At 43.2% G+C, this 14,074-nt stretch overlaps 1 protein-coding gene across 1 annotated transcript in view; it reads right to left on the minus strand.

The window, feature by feature from the left end:
- LHFPL1 (LHFPL tetraspan subfamily member 1) overlaps positions 1-13,287 on the minus strand; it is a 50,928-nt gene extending 37,641 nt beyond the window's left edge. The window contains exons 1-2 of the mRNA XM_074278644.1: positions 13,042-13,287; positions 6,211-6,281 (exon numbers count right to left, since the gene is read on the minus strand). Of these exons, the coding sequence (XP_074134745.1) occupies positions 6,211-6,232 (22 nt within the window). The 5' untranslated portion in view covers positions 6,233-6,281; positions 13,042-13,287. The remainder of the gene's footprint in view (positions 1-6,210; positions 6,282-13,041) is intronic.
- Between the last annotated feature and the right edge of the window lie 787 nt (positions 13,288-14,074).

Raw genomic sequence — 14,074 nt, forward strand, 5'->3', positions numbered from 1 at the left:
CTGAGCCTCCTCTTCCTCCTCCCATCACCTTTGATATAAATTGTCTATATCTTGAATGTATACTATTACTTGCATAGCGTTTCCCTTGTTAAAATGTAAGCTTTCTGAGGGCAGAAGACCTTTCTCTGTGTCCCCAACTTGTAGCACAGTAACAAGTGCTTGCTGAGTGACTGCCAGACTGGCCGGGTCTCCAGCATCCCCACAGCCAGTCTCCCAAATTCTCTCTGACCTGAGGCAGCCCCCCAGGATCTCTGCTGCTGACAGCGGCCAAGGAAGGATGAGCCCTGACGTCCCCCCGACACACATACCTTCCATCTACCAAAAAATAGAAGCTCAAAATGAGGAAATAAACTCGAGATCCTATTTGATATTAAAACCACTGGGGAGCCACAGGAGCATATTGACTAGGGGAGTAACTTGGTCAGACCTGGGCTTTGGGAGGATGGAACGGAATGGGGAGATCCTGGAAGCAAGGGAGTCTAGTTAGAGGTCAATCACCATAGTCAAGGCAAGAGACAATGCATGTATATTTTAACATATTAGACATGTTTCGGGCTATCTGCCAGCTAGGGAAGGGGTGGGGGAAGGAGGGGAAAAGGTGGAACAGAAGGTTTTGCAAGGGTCAATGTTGAAAAATTACCCATGCACATGTTTTGTATATAAAAAGTGTTAATTTAAAAAAAAAAAGGAAAAAAAGAGACAATGAATGTTCAAGATGAAGCCGGGGTGGCTAGGGGAATGCAGAAAAGGGGACTCATCTGAGATTTGTGAGAGGGCCAGTTGCCGGGGGCTGGAGTGAGGGAGGACTCAGGACATGGAGGTTGAATGTCTGGAGAAGAGGGAAGCCTTTGGGGCAAAGAGAATCCATTGAGAGCTCCAACACTCCCATGAGCGCTTCTTCTAGGCAACTCGGTTACTTCTCTGCAGTCACATAGCCACCCCCTGTTCCTGTGGCTCCCAGGTGACCTTAAGTTCAAATAATATAAAAAAAACAAAAAAACGATCAAATAGTATTGCATCATTTTAGCTTCTATTTCTGTGTAGGTTTTCTAGAGTTGATCATCATTAATATATAAGCGAATTGTAGATAATTTATAAATAAGAGGTTCGACTTATTGGGTAGACACGTTCACAAATATTTTCCAACGGGAACATGTAATCAAAAAGTTGGGCGACCTCCTAAGGGATCTGTCTTTGGCCCTGCCCTGTTGGCCAATTTCTTTATCATTAAATAGAGGTGTAGATCTGAAGCTGGAGAGAACAGCTGAGAAGCTACGTGAGAGTCCACCCAAGCGTCTTCCCGGGGGGGAGAACACTGGGCCAGATTTCATCAGGTGAGATGCAGTTTCATCTGATAACTATCCCATGACTGCCTACTCTGGGAGAGCCAAATCTCGCACAAAGCCGTCAGCTTCCCCCAAACAAGATGGAGGAGGTAGGAGTTTGGGCAGAGACAGAGAACAGGCTGTCCCCGAATCAACAGCAGAGCCAAGGAAGTGAATGCAAGGATCTTGAGGGGCATTTGAAGGGTCATGGCTAAGCAGCGAGCGTTGGGGGTGGCCATTAGCATGGTGAAAGGCCTCCAGCTCAGGCGGGAGGAGGACCCTTTGAAGGACTGGGGATAAGATGGAGTGGGACATGAGAGCTGTCCTCTAAGTATCTGAAGGACACACAAGAGGGATTAGATCGTTCTGCTTGGGTCCAGACTCGGGGCGGGGGGAGGAGGGGACAGGGAGAGTCAACGAACAGCAGATTTTGGCTGGATCTCTTCGCTGTCAGAGCTGCCTCAAAATGGAAGGGGCTGTCTGGGGGTTGGCATGGGGGCAGAAGGGGAAGATTATGGGACGTGGGACCCAGAGTACATTTTTCCTGACAGGAAGTTTTCAGCGGAGACTGAGGGAGGTAGCAGAGAGGGTTTTTGGTAAGGTCCAAATTGGATGGGAGGGTCTCAAACAACACTTTAGCCTCCGAGACTCCCTGATTCTGTGAGCAGCCCCTTTCACACAGACACACACGTGTGCCTGTGCTTGTGGGTCTTGCTGCTGGCCCGTATCTTGCTTAGTCTGTGCTTTCTTCCAGGCTCTCCTAGCAGTAAGTGTCCACAGGGATCCTGGGGACCGGCCACTGAGCCCCGGCTTCCCCTTCAGGTGCTTGATGTGTGATGTTGCCCCATCCTCCCAGGACCCCCCCCAAAAAAAATCTGAGCATCAGGGTATTGGCTATGTGTTGAGGGGAGGAAAGTTAGGTCATGGGCCCGGTCAGCCAACGGTTCAGGGAGAAGGGGCAGAGTCTGAAGAAAACCAGGGGTTCTTAGAGGCAGTGTCATGGCAGAGGTGAGAGCTACTGCAGCGTGCTGAGGGGGGCAAGTGAGCCAGCATGACTGTACCTAGACTACTGTGCAAGGGGTGAGAAGGAGGGAAAGGCAGGGAGGGAGCAGCTGGGTCAGTACTCTAAAGGTTGGGTGGGGTGGGTGGGTGGTAAGGGATAGGTTATAATACCTTATTTATGTGTGGCCAGTGAAACACAGTGAGGAGATGGTAATGGATCATGGGAACACAAATGAGGCCACTCCCTTCATTTTATAGAAAATGAAACTGAGGCAAAGTGACTTATACAAGGTGATGCAGGATAAGGATTTAGACTGAGTTAAACTTTAATTTCCTCACAAATTTGCCTAAGCTCATTTTGATAGACCTATCCTCTCACCCAGACTATGACCGTAGCCTTTTAACTGGTCTCCCTCTGCCTCACATTTCTCCCCTGTCCAATCTATCCTCCACACAGCTGCCAAAGTCACACACCCAAAGCACAGGTCTAACTATGACACTCCCAAGCTCAAGAAACTGCATCAGGGGCAGCTAGGTGGTGCAGTGGATAGAGCATCAGCCCTAAAGTCAGGAGGACCTGAGTTCAAATCTAACCTCAGACATTTAACACTTCCTAGCTATGTGACCCTGGGCAAGTCACTTTACCCCAAGTGCCTCAGCAAAAAAAAAAAAAAAAAAAAAGAGAGAGAGAGAAACTGCAGCAGCTCACTATTACCTCTATGGACAAAAAGAAATTCCTCCTTCACGGTGTAGTTCTGATTTCTCTTTTCAGATCCCTTGCCCATTTCCTTTCCCACACTCTGCAGCCAGATTGATTTCCTTATTGATCCACATACACAACATTTCATCTCCAACTTCTGAGCCCTTGTTCCCTAGGCCCGCAATGTCCTCCCTCCAGCCTCTGCCTCTTGGAACCCCCTCCCCAGCTTCATTTACAGCTTCAACTCTCCTGCCTGCCCCTTCGAGTGGTCTTCCTTGAAGCGCCCAGTTATTAATGCCACCCTGCCCTTCTGAAATGACTTTGGACTTCCTCTCTATTTTGTTTTGCCATGGTTCCCTAGCTCTTGTTTTCCCCCTATAGATAGATCTAAGAGGGAGGTCTACAGTATACTGTAATGAAACACCTGGCCCACAGCATAAGCCTTTAACAAAGCCCTGCTGACATGAAGCATCCCATCCTTAACTACTCGAGTCAGCTCCAGATTTGGCTCCCCCCGGCGCCGCTCAGATTCCTTGCTGGGCCTTAGAGGACTGAGGGCACATCCAGAAACCTCCTCTAGCCTTAGAGAGTTAACCTTGCATGAGACCCCAGTCTGACAGCAAGTCTACCTGTTTCCCACACTGCCCCACACTGAGGCAGGCTCATCACACAATCAGGGAAGGGAAGGAAGCAGGCCTGGGTGGTCCGGCTTCCGGTGCAGACACTCTCTGGCTTTGGGCAAATCAGTTACCCTTCACCCATTGCACTTCTTCCATCTAGAAATTGGAAATAATTATCTCTATCGAGCTTTCCTTTAGAGGGACCCACTTGGAAAAGCCAGGGGGACAAAGGGATTAGAGAACAATCGGAAGGAAAGAATGGCCTTGTTATCATTGTCATACTGACAGCTGACAGTATTGTCAAGAAAACCATCCAAAGACGCGTGATGTGGGACATTGCCCCGTCCTCCCAGGACCCCCTCAAGATCTCAGCATCAGGCCATTGGTGGCATGTTGGGGGGAGGAAAGAGAGGTAACGGGCCCAATCACAGCGTCCCAGTGGAAAGAAGACTGGATCTGGATAAAGATGACCTGAGTTGAAATCCCACAGCTGCCATTTATTCCAGTGACCTTATGTAAGGTCATCTGGACTCAGTTTTCTTCTTTGTAAAAAGACAGTCGGACTCAAAGACCTCCGAGGTCCCTTCCACCTCAGAAGTGCCAATCCTTCTCTTTGCAGAGGGCTAGTGTTGGTCCTGTTTGGGTAGGCCCAGAGTTAGCCACTTCTTCCCCCAACTCCCCATCCTCCATAAAGGGCCTCTGGGATCAAATCCAAGCTTGTTGTCTGGCCTTTGGGACCCTTCACAGTCTGGTTCCTTTGCAGATATCCTTCCTTCCCTAATAATGGTGCTCTTCCTGACTTTAAGAAATCATTTCCTATTTCCTTAGATATTTGTTGTGCTTTATCCTTCATTCTTAAAGAGGGGGGGAAAAACCTGTCAGGGAAGTGATGCCATGCTGTGTAAATGAAATGGACTTAAATGAGGGAGGGCTGAGCAAAGTCACAGGCCTGACTTTCACCTGCAGAACCATTTGGGTCCAGTTGTAAGGTATAGATAAGGATGACCAGAGATGGCTCTGAATACAGGGGGGAGACCTTAGTCTTTTTCAACTAAGGTCTTTAACGGGCCTCAGTTGGACTGAAGCAATCTCCCAATGGGTGATTAAGGCTAGGCAAGAAATGAGGCAAAGGATGTCCCCTTTTACCCCGTCAAAAAAAAATCAATACAGGAGAGGGAGAACCTCAGGGTTTCTGGTCCACAAAGAAATAATGGTTAGTGATATTCGCTCTGAGCCATCCGAAACCAAACAGAGACCGAGGGAGGCTTGGACTGGACCTATCATTCTGGGGACAAATGGAACAAATCAAGTACTTTGTCCTCTCCGTGAGACAATTCTTCAAATATTTGAGTGCGGTTATCATGCTCCCCAATGCCGACTCTTCTCTCCTGCAGGCTAACCATCAAGGTTTCTTCAGCCCATCTACACACGGCATCATCTCAAGGCCGAGATGGAGGAGCATCGTAGAGCCTTAGAGCCTGGAGGGAGCCTTTCGGAGCCCAAACCCTTGTTCCTTTAACTTATATAATTTTATTTTATTTTAATTTTTATTATGAAAGCTTTTTCTTTCCAAAACATATGCACCCATAAGTTTTCACCGTTGATCCTTGCATAGCCTTGTGTTCCAAATTTTCCCCTCCTTTCCCCAACCGTCTCCCCTAGATGGCAAGCCATCCAATATGTGCTTTAACCTATATAATGAAAGCATTAGTTTAACTTAAAATAGCTATACGATAACGATTTATGAAATATTTTGAACTATCTTAACTTTCACCTATATAATGAAAGGATAAACAGAGAAAAGCAGCCCCCTTTCTTTTTTGCTGGTGGAAACCCTTCCTAGTTCCTTGAGCTCCCGGCCCCAACTGGCACTCATCTTTCCAGCATCGGATCAGAGACAGATCTCCCAATGACACCCCACCCCACCCCCATCCCTCAAACCGGTGGGTTGCTGACTTCCCCTGACAATGTCCGGGCCTGGATATATGCCTTGTGGCTTTTGACATAAGCAAAAGGCTAAGAATAGAGCAGAGGATTGTGTGAAAGTAGAGAGCTAGACCAATATCTCCTTGCATTTATGGAGTGTTGCTGATTAATGGATTAGCTGCCCTAAATGAAGGTCATCTTCACTGGCTGAAGCATTAAGGAATCAGATTGGGGGTTCAGTTCTCAGCAGCTCCTTCATCAAAGGCTCCTTCATCAAGGGCTCCCAACACTAGCTGAACATAGATGGCACTTTTGAGGGCCTAGAAATAGGGGATGATGAGTAGATAATACCCAGGGGTCGCCAGACCCAGAATCCCATGTCCTGAATCACTTGCCCGGGGTTCTCTGGACATCCCTAAAGCATGTCTAGTGAGTGCACCGGTCCCGACACCCCCGTGTTTTGTAATATTTCTCATTTCTTCTACACAAAATGAAAGGTGCTAAGAGGAAGGGTTCACAGAATGGCACTCCCCAGAGGTGCTGCTCTTCCTCAATAATGTTCTCTGTATCTACTCTCCATTACTCCTACTTCCAGGCAAGTCACTTGACTTCATTCTAGGTATATCAGTGTCCTTACCTGGGGTTAGAGCCAGTAACATCTAAGGTCATTTCCGGTTCTGAGGCAGTCAAATATCCTCACCCAGGAACCTAGGATTGGAGAAGAGATAGAATGAGGGCAGTTGGGGTCAGAAAATGAGTTTCTAGTCCTAGATTTGACAAATATGAACTAGAATCTCGGGGAAATCCCTTCCCCTCGCTGGGTCTCAACCTCTTCATGTGTAATTCAGATGAAACATCCTCAGTGTTCCCCTACAACCCAAAATCTTAAGATCTGATCCTTTTTGAGGCCCATTAATTAAAAAAAAAACTTGTATTCTTAGGCTATTTCATACCAGCTTCAATTCCTAGAACAGCTGGATCACAGCTGGGATGTCAGCGATACCATCAGGATTCTTCAAAGCAGATATTTGCAAGCAAAACGGACTTAGAGATACTGTCTGGCCCTGCCAGGCTACTTCAGCTCATAAACATTCTCATAGAAAAGATGGCAGGGATGATCAGGGAAGCCCTAGTTTGATGGCCTGGGATACCTCCTGTGGAACTGGACATGGCCTCTGGCTTCTTGCGGAGCAACATGACCCATTTTCTAGTATCCATCAAAGATGTCGGGCAACTGAGTACCAAGAAAATGGACTTTTCTTTGGGACCCTCCAAAGTCCTCCTCTACACTAGTACCAGGCCTCCCAGATTACCTCCAATTTACTCTGCATACATTGTCTATGCATAAAACTGTCCCCGTGTGGTCTGAGTGTGAACTTCTTGAGAACAGCAATGATTGTTGCCTTTCTTTGCAATTCTAGCACTGTGCCTGGCACATAGTAAGTGCTTAATAAATGCTCATTGACTTGACTCAAGACCAGAGTAACTTACTGCTTTCCAAAAACAGAAGGGTAGAATCATTTCTCCAACTCTTATCATTCCAAAAGGGGACCATTGCTCCCTACAATGACTAATTTTTCTGACTCTCAGTCTCAGGCAGTCATCCCTGGGGCACTCCCTAGTCACTAAGGACCAAGAAGGACTTCCCTGTCCTCTCATCATTTATTCTTCATCTTTGTTTTAAGACCCCACCCCAGAGGTCCCAGAGGATCCCACACAAAAACTTGAGGTACATTCTACACTCATGGTTAGCAAGCAAGTCATAGACAAAGAACCAGAAAATCAAATTGAGAAGGAATGATCAGACAGGTATGAGAAGCATCAGGAGTGTCACAAAAACCTAGAGAAGATATTGGACCCAGGAGGAGGGAATTCTTGCCAGTGTCAAAAACTATATTTAATCAAGAAGGATAAGGACTGAGAAAAGGGTATTTAGGTTTGGCAATTTCTCAGTTGGAAGGCACTGATTGCCATTTTCGTTCTTCTCTAGGCTGCACTTTGGCCCTCTTGACTTTTCTATCCCGCCACTGAAATCTGTACATTGAAAGCTCCCTCTGTACCTGGACTTCATACATTGAACGTAACCTCTGTCCCTGCAGCTTCTCCCCGATTGATCGGGTCCTCCCAGAACCACCATTTTAAGGCCGATGTCCAGGCCATCAACTTAAAAGTGCACAATTACACAGTAAAATAGAAATTCTGAAAATCGAAGTAAAAAGATCTAACATTGAAAGCAAAATAACTTGATTGATTTCTAAAACAAATTAAAAATGCCTTTTATAAAAACAGCCCATGATTTCATGTGATTTTCAAAAAAGAAAATTTTCAGAAGTAAAACTAAAAAAGGAGAATTCACACAAATTAATAAGAAATAAATAAAAAAAAATCTTAGAACTTATTTTGCTCAGACTCTCGGGTCACATGCACAACAAGACAATGGATTGGACATTTTCTCTGATCTCCGTGACCTGTCAAACATCTTCCAGACAGAAATTCTGCCCCAATGATGAAGCAAATTCAGCAATTTCCATGATCTAGGACACTTGGGATCCAGAAGAAGGTTAAGAAAATCCAAACCCAGGAATTGACACTAACTGACCCTGAGTTCACTCAGCATCCCTCCTCCCACTTCCCATGCTATCGGCTGTGAAAAAATACGCTCTGACATAAAAAAAAGTCCCTGAATCCTGTTCCTCTCTCCTTTCCAGTGTCTTAGAAATACAGACCTCATGCTTCAGAAGTTTGCTTGAGCTTCAACAGGCAGCTTAGCCACAGCCCTTCAAGATCAAAAGCCTGTTGGGGGCTGTAACCCAGAAGCACTAGCGATGCAAAGCTTTCAACTGCTGGTGCCAGTTTACAGAACTAAGCAAAGGGAGTGAGTTGGACAGGTCCTGAAGACAGGATATCATGCATGTGCATATTTTGGCATTATTTCACCCGAGGGAAAGAGCACAGCCATTTCTGGCCACCCAAAGAAACCTGGGCTGGTGAACCAAGACTTGCTGAGGACGAGAAGAGGTTTAGACCCTTTGAGAGTCATCTCCTAAAGAAAAAAACAGACAGAGGGAGGGAGTCAAGAAGTAAGTTATAAGAAAACAAAGTTGGGGGGCCGGGGAGAGGACTCAAATTACTAAAGATTTCAAGAACTCTCAGAGCATAAGCAGATAAATCAACAGGAAAAAACAACAACAGAAGAAAAGATGGCGCTGGAAGTAGTTAATGAGTTCAAGCATCTACAAATAAATGTGACAAAATGAAGGTAAATGATCCAACACTTTTTAAGGAAAGAAAGTTTTCTTCGATTTGAATTCCGAGTCCATCAGTTCTTTATCTGGATGTGGATAGTCCTCTGAGAGTGCTTTGTTCTCGGTCTTGGATCAAAATGATCCAACATCTGATGAGAGTAGAGCCTAAGATGGATGTTTTGGAATATGAAGAATACAGAGAAAAGAGAGGGACATGATCATAGGTGTCATGAATCAGAAAATGAGATTGTAGAGTAAATAGAAAAAGATGGATAATGAAGACAGTGAGAGAAATCCTTTGTGGAAAGGGGTGCAAAAATAAAATTGAAAGACTAATGAACAGGACTGGCTGAAAGGGAGGAGACAAAAGGGGGTCTACTTGACTAAGTGAGAAAAAAGGGGGAATAAATAGGTAACTAATTAAAAATAGGAAAAAGGAAAGAATCAATGAATACAGAGAAAAAAAGTAATGAATGAAAAAAGAGATCATAAGAGAGGAGGAGAAGATAGTCAGCAGAAACAGGGCCACCTTTGAAAAAGATTAAAGTAAAATAATTAAAGGAATATAACATTATGTTTACAGCAGGGAAAGGGAAAATAATAATTTAAAAAACTATTTTAGAAACAGATGGAGGAAAATATAAACCCAACCCTTAAAAATTTAAATGTGAGAGGCAGCTAGGTGGCGTAGTAGATAGAACACCAGCCTTGAATTCAGGAGGACCCGAGTTCAAAAGTGATCTCAGACACTTAACACTTCCTAGCTGTGTGACCCTGGGCAAGTCACTTAACGCCAGCCTCAAAAAAAACCAAAAAACCAAAAAAACGAAAACACAATTTAAATGTGAATGGATTAAATAATTCAATAAAATGAAAAAGGGTGACAGATTGGTTAAGAAAAAACACACACCCTACAATCTGTTGCTTATAAGAAACATTAAAAAAAAAAAAAAAAAACAAGGACATACACAAAATAAAACTAAGGACATGGAAAAATGTTTCCTCTGTATCAACTGAATCCAAAAAGATCAGGAGTTGTCATTGTGTTATCAGAAAAAGCAAAAACAAACATTCAACAAATAAAAAGGAATCAATAAGAACACTGTATAAGGTGGAAGGAACAATAGATAACAAATATCAGTAATAAATGTATATGCTCTGAATGCCTTAGTATTCAAATTCATAAAGACAGAGGTAAAAGAAGATAAAGTGGGGAAGTGATGTGAGATGAAGAAGAGAGGGAGAAGAAGGAACTCTCAGGAAATAACCTTAATATTTTTGTTGTTTGAGAGGGTCTGGTGGGAATCTTGAGGACAGAGAACGTTTGGAACAATCACGGTGGAGAATAGGAGAATAAATTGATTAGAGAGGTATTAAAGAATTAGTTTGTTATAATAAGGGCCTTTTTGATATTATATAACATGAATTTGTAGTAGACCCGGTCAATACAATTTCAGTAAGTACACTGAGCAGTAAGTGAATAGGATCAAAGGAAGAACCTGGTAGAAGTAATCCAAGGTTAGGCTTTGGCAAGATGGGGTTGGTAATAGAACTAGGGGGCAAGAGATTTAAGTGTAGATGCTAGAATGTAGACTAACTGGTTTAACAAGAGGTCAAGCTACAAAGGGAGGAGAGTGTAGACAGTGTAGGAGAATGGCCCAGAAAAAATACATCTGAGTGGGGGGAAATATTGAAGGCTATAATGATGACAAAGACCAGGGTTATGGGTTTTAAGACCGAGATGAAGAAAGAATGGTGAAAGGACAGGGAAGTTCTACTCGGTTTCTAGAGACTAGGGACTACATCAAAGATGATTGTTTATTGACTGAAAATCGGAAGAACAGGCAGGAAAGGGGTCCAACAGTACCAGATCTCAACCTGTGTCAATAAAAGAAGTCATCAAAGTGACTTGGTATGGTTAAATAACACCGAGGTCAATATTTAACAAACAGCAGCAAATGAACACTTAATATTGAATAAACTTAGCTCCTGGGGTAAGACTCACTGACAAAAATTGCTGGGAAAACTGGAAAGCTATATGGCAAAAATTGGGGTGAGCCCAATATTTCATACCTTTATGTCAAAATAAGTTCAAAATGGATGTGATGGACATAAAAAAGGTTACATCAGAAACAAAATCTAGGAGCAAGTAAGAAATTAGGCCATATGGATAAGGGAAGAGTTTATGATCAAACAAAGGATGGGGAGGATCACAGAAGACAAATGAACAATTTTGATTACTTAAAATTTAAAAATTCTTGCATAAACCAAATCAATGCAGCTAAAATTAGATGGATGCAAGTAACTAGGGAAAGAATCTCTGCAGTAAGTTTTACTAATAAATGTCTTATACACAAAATTTATAAATAGCTAATTTAAATTTATAAAAATACAAGCCATTATTTGAGCATTTATTTGATCAGTGGTCAAAGAATAAAATGAGGAAAGTAACCAGAACAGTTCTACAATAACAACAGCATTATCAAGGCAAACACTTTTATAAGCCTTAATAACTATGATCAATACTGTAACCAACCATAATTCCAGGAGGCAGATGATGAAGCAGGTTACTTACCTCCTATGAGAGAGATGATGGACTCAAGATGCAGAATTAGGAACACATTTTTTGACCTGAATATGAAAATTTGCTTTTTTCCTCAAAAGTATTTTGTTTTTCTAAATACATGGAAAGGTAGTTTTCAACATTCATTTTTGTAACACTTTGTGTTCCAAATTTTACTCCTTTCCTGCCTTATCTCCTCCCTCCCCAAGACAACAAGTCATCTGATATAGGTTAAATATGTGCAATCCTTTCAAATACTGTTCCATAATTGTCATGTTGGGCAAGAAAAATCAGACAGACAGAAATAAATAAGTAAATAAATAAATAAAGACAGACAGAAAGAAAGACAGACAGACAGACAGACAGAAAGGAAGGAAGGAAGGAAGGAAGGAAGGAAGGAAGGAAGGAAGGAAGGAAGGAAGGAAGGAAGGAAGGAAGGAAGAAAAAAGAAAGAAAGAAAGAGAGAGAGAAAGAAAGAAGGAAAGAAAGAAAGAAAGAAAGAAAGAAAGAAAGAAGGAAAGAAAGAAAGAAAGAAAGAAAGAAAGAAAGAAAGAAAGAAAGAAAGAAAGAAAGAAAGAAAGAAAGAAAGAAAGAAAGAAAGAAAGAAAGAAAGAAAGAAAGAAAGAAAGAAAGAAAGAAAAGCAACAAAAGTAAAAATACTCTACTTTGTAAAAATACTCAAAATAGTAAAAATACTATTTCTTGCTCTGGATGCACATGGCATTTTCCATGGAAATTTGCTTTGCTTTACTTTTCATATTTCTTAGAAGGTTTTGTTTTTTTATGCTAGGTATGAGGCAGGGAAAGTTGGAAGGGAAAGAAAATAAATGCTTGCTCAATGGGAAATAAAAAAAATCAATCTTAAAACAAAAATAAATGTTAATTTAAAGAAAAGTTTGAAAGTTATCTAACCTACAGCATGTCAAGGATGAAAGACATCTTAGAATATAGAATTTGGAGCACAGAATAGCAGGATTAGAGGGGCCCTAAAATATCACATAGCTCAACCTCATTTTGTAAATGGGTCAACTGAGCCCCAGAGAGGAGAATGGGTTTGCCCAAGGTCTCAGAATGAATTCGTGGCAGATCCGGAGAATGGGTTTGCCCAAGGTCTCAGGATGAATTAGTGGCAGATCTGACTCTCGGACTCAAGGCTGATTGTCAGTCTAAAGGTCTTCAAGACTGATTGTCAATGTGAAATCCAAGGCTACATTAAATCTATAACATTTGTCAACTTCTAAGGTCACTTATCTGGCTGTCTTGCCAACTTTTACAAGGGAAACTGCTCCACAGCAAGAGAGACAAATTCTCCAAAGCCTTCTCTTTGTCAGTGTGGGGAGAGGGGTTGTGGAAACAGGCAGGACAAGGCTAGGCTGGGGGGTCTGATCCCTCTCTAGTACATGAAGTCTGTTTCTATTGTGAGAACCAGCACCTGTCTGCCCCTTGGCCCCTTGGCAGGGGGGAAATCACCCCAATCCATGTCTCTGGAGTCCCTCTTTGCCCAACTGCCCTATTTCCTTCTGCTATCAATTAAAATTGGAGGAAATGGTTTGTTTAGTGATGTGGATCCCAGAGTCCTCCCTTTTTCTCCTCCCATTTTTTTTAACTGACAATTCTGCTTCTATAGGTCCTTGTCTTCTGGGATCCATTTTTTACTTACTTTGTCATTTGCTGGATAAAAATGAGAGCTTCCTGTGCTTTGGAGGCCCAGATGGGGCCTCTATTCCCATCTAGAGGAAATGATTTGTTGCTCTATCATCCTTCTCCTTTTCTGGGCTCTAGTCTTCTTTTCTGGAGGAAAAGGGCTGGACGAGATGCTTTTAGAGGACCCTTTCATCTCTCATCATCGGTTCATAGGACTGTAGAGTTATCCATGGAAAGGAGCTTGGAGATCATGAGCCCAACCATCTCCTTTTAAAGAGGAGGATCATGAGGCCCAAAGAAAGGAAGTAATTTGCCCCAAATCATACAGATAGTAAACAGCTGAGATAGGCTGCAAAGCCAGATCCCCGGAGTCCAGCTCCAGTTCTCCTTTTCCTCATGAGTCTCTTCCACCACAGAGGCAAGCTTGATAACGCTAATACTATTTAGTTGGAAGTTCTGTTGGAGAAGCAGGAAAGATGTTAAGATGGTGAGCCTTCCATGAACTCATTGGGATTTTTATTTGAGTCAATGGCTCCCTCTGGTGACCAAAGGGAATTTGACTGGGGAGTGAGAAGGAAGGAAGGCTGGCTTTATAACAACATATACCCAGACTCTCTCTTGCTTCAGAGGTACAGTGCAAAATCACAAGCAGATGAACAAAGCTTCGGCCTTCACTGGATGCTTGAAGTTGCCATGTGAGAATCCTAACAATCTCAAGTCTCCAAACTCAGACACATGGGCATGGGGGTGGGAGGCCCTCGTGAGAGCAGCCGAGGATTCAGCCTGGTTTGGGGAGGCAGTTTCCAGATCTTTCATCATTATGGTCACCGTCTTCAAATGGGCCACCAAAACCTGAACATGATGATTCTACTGGAGGAAGGCAGGAAAGCAGAACTGTTATTTCCCTGTTTTGGACACTAGATCCCTATTCGTTCGTTCCAGGCAGACGTTGACCCTTTTTGGCAGCCCCATCACCCTACGGGGCCATGCTGAGCTTCCAAAACACTGAGACTCTTGAAATTTTTTCACATATGCCCCTTTCTAGTCAC

Source organism: Sminthopsis crassicaudata, chromosome X, assembly GCF_048593235.1.
Source record: "Sminthopsis crassicaudata isolate SCR6 chromosome X, ASM4859323v1, whole genome shotgun sequence".
In the NCBI taxonomy this organism is placed as follows: Eukaryota; Metazoa; Chordata; class Mammalia; order Dasyuromorphia; family Dasyuridae; genus Sminthopsis; species Sminthopsis crassicaudata.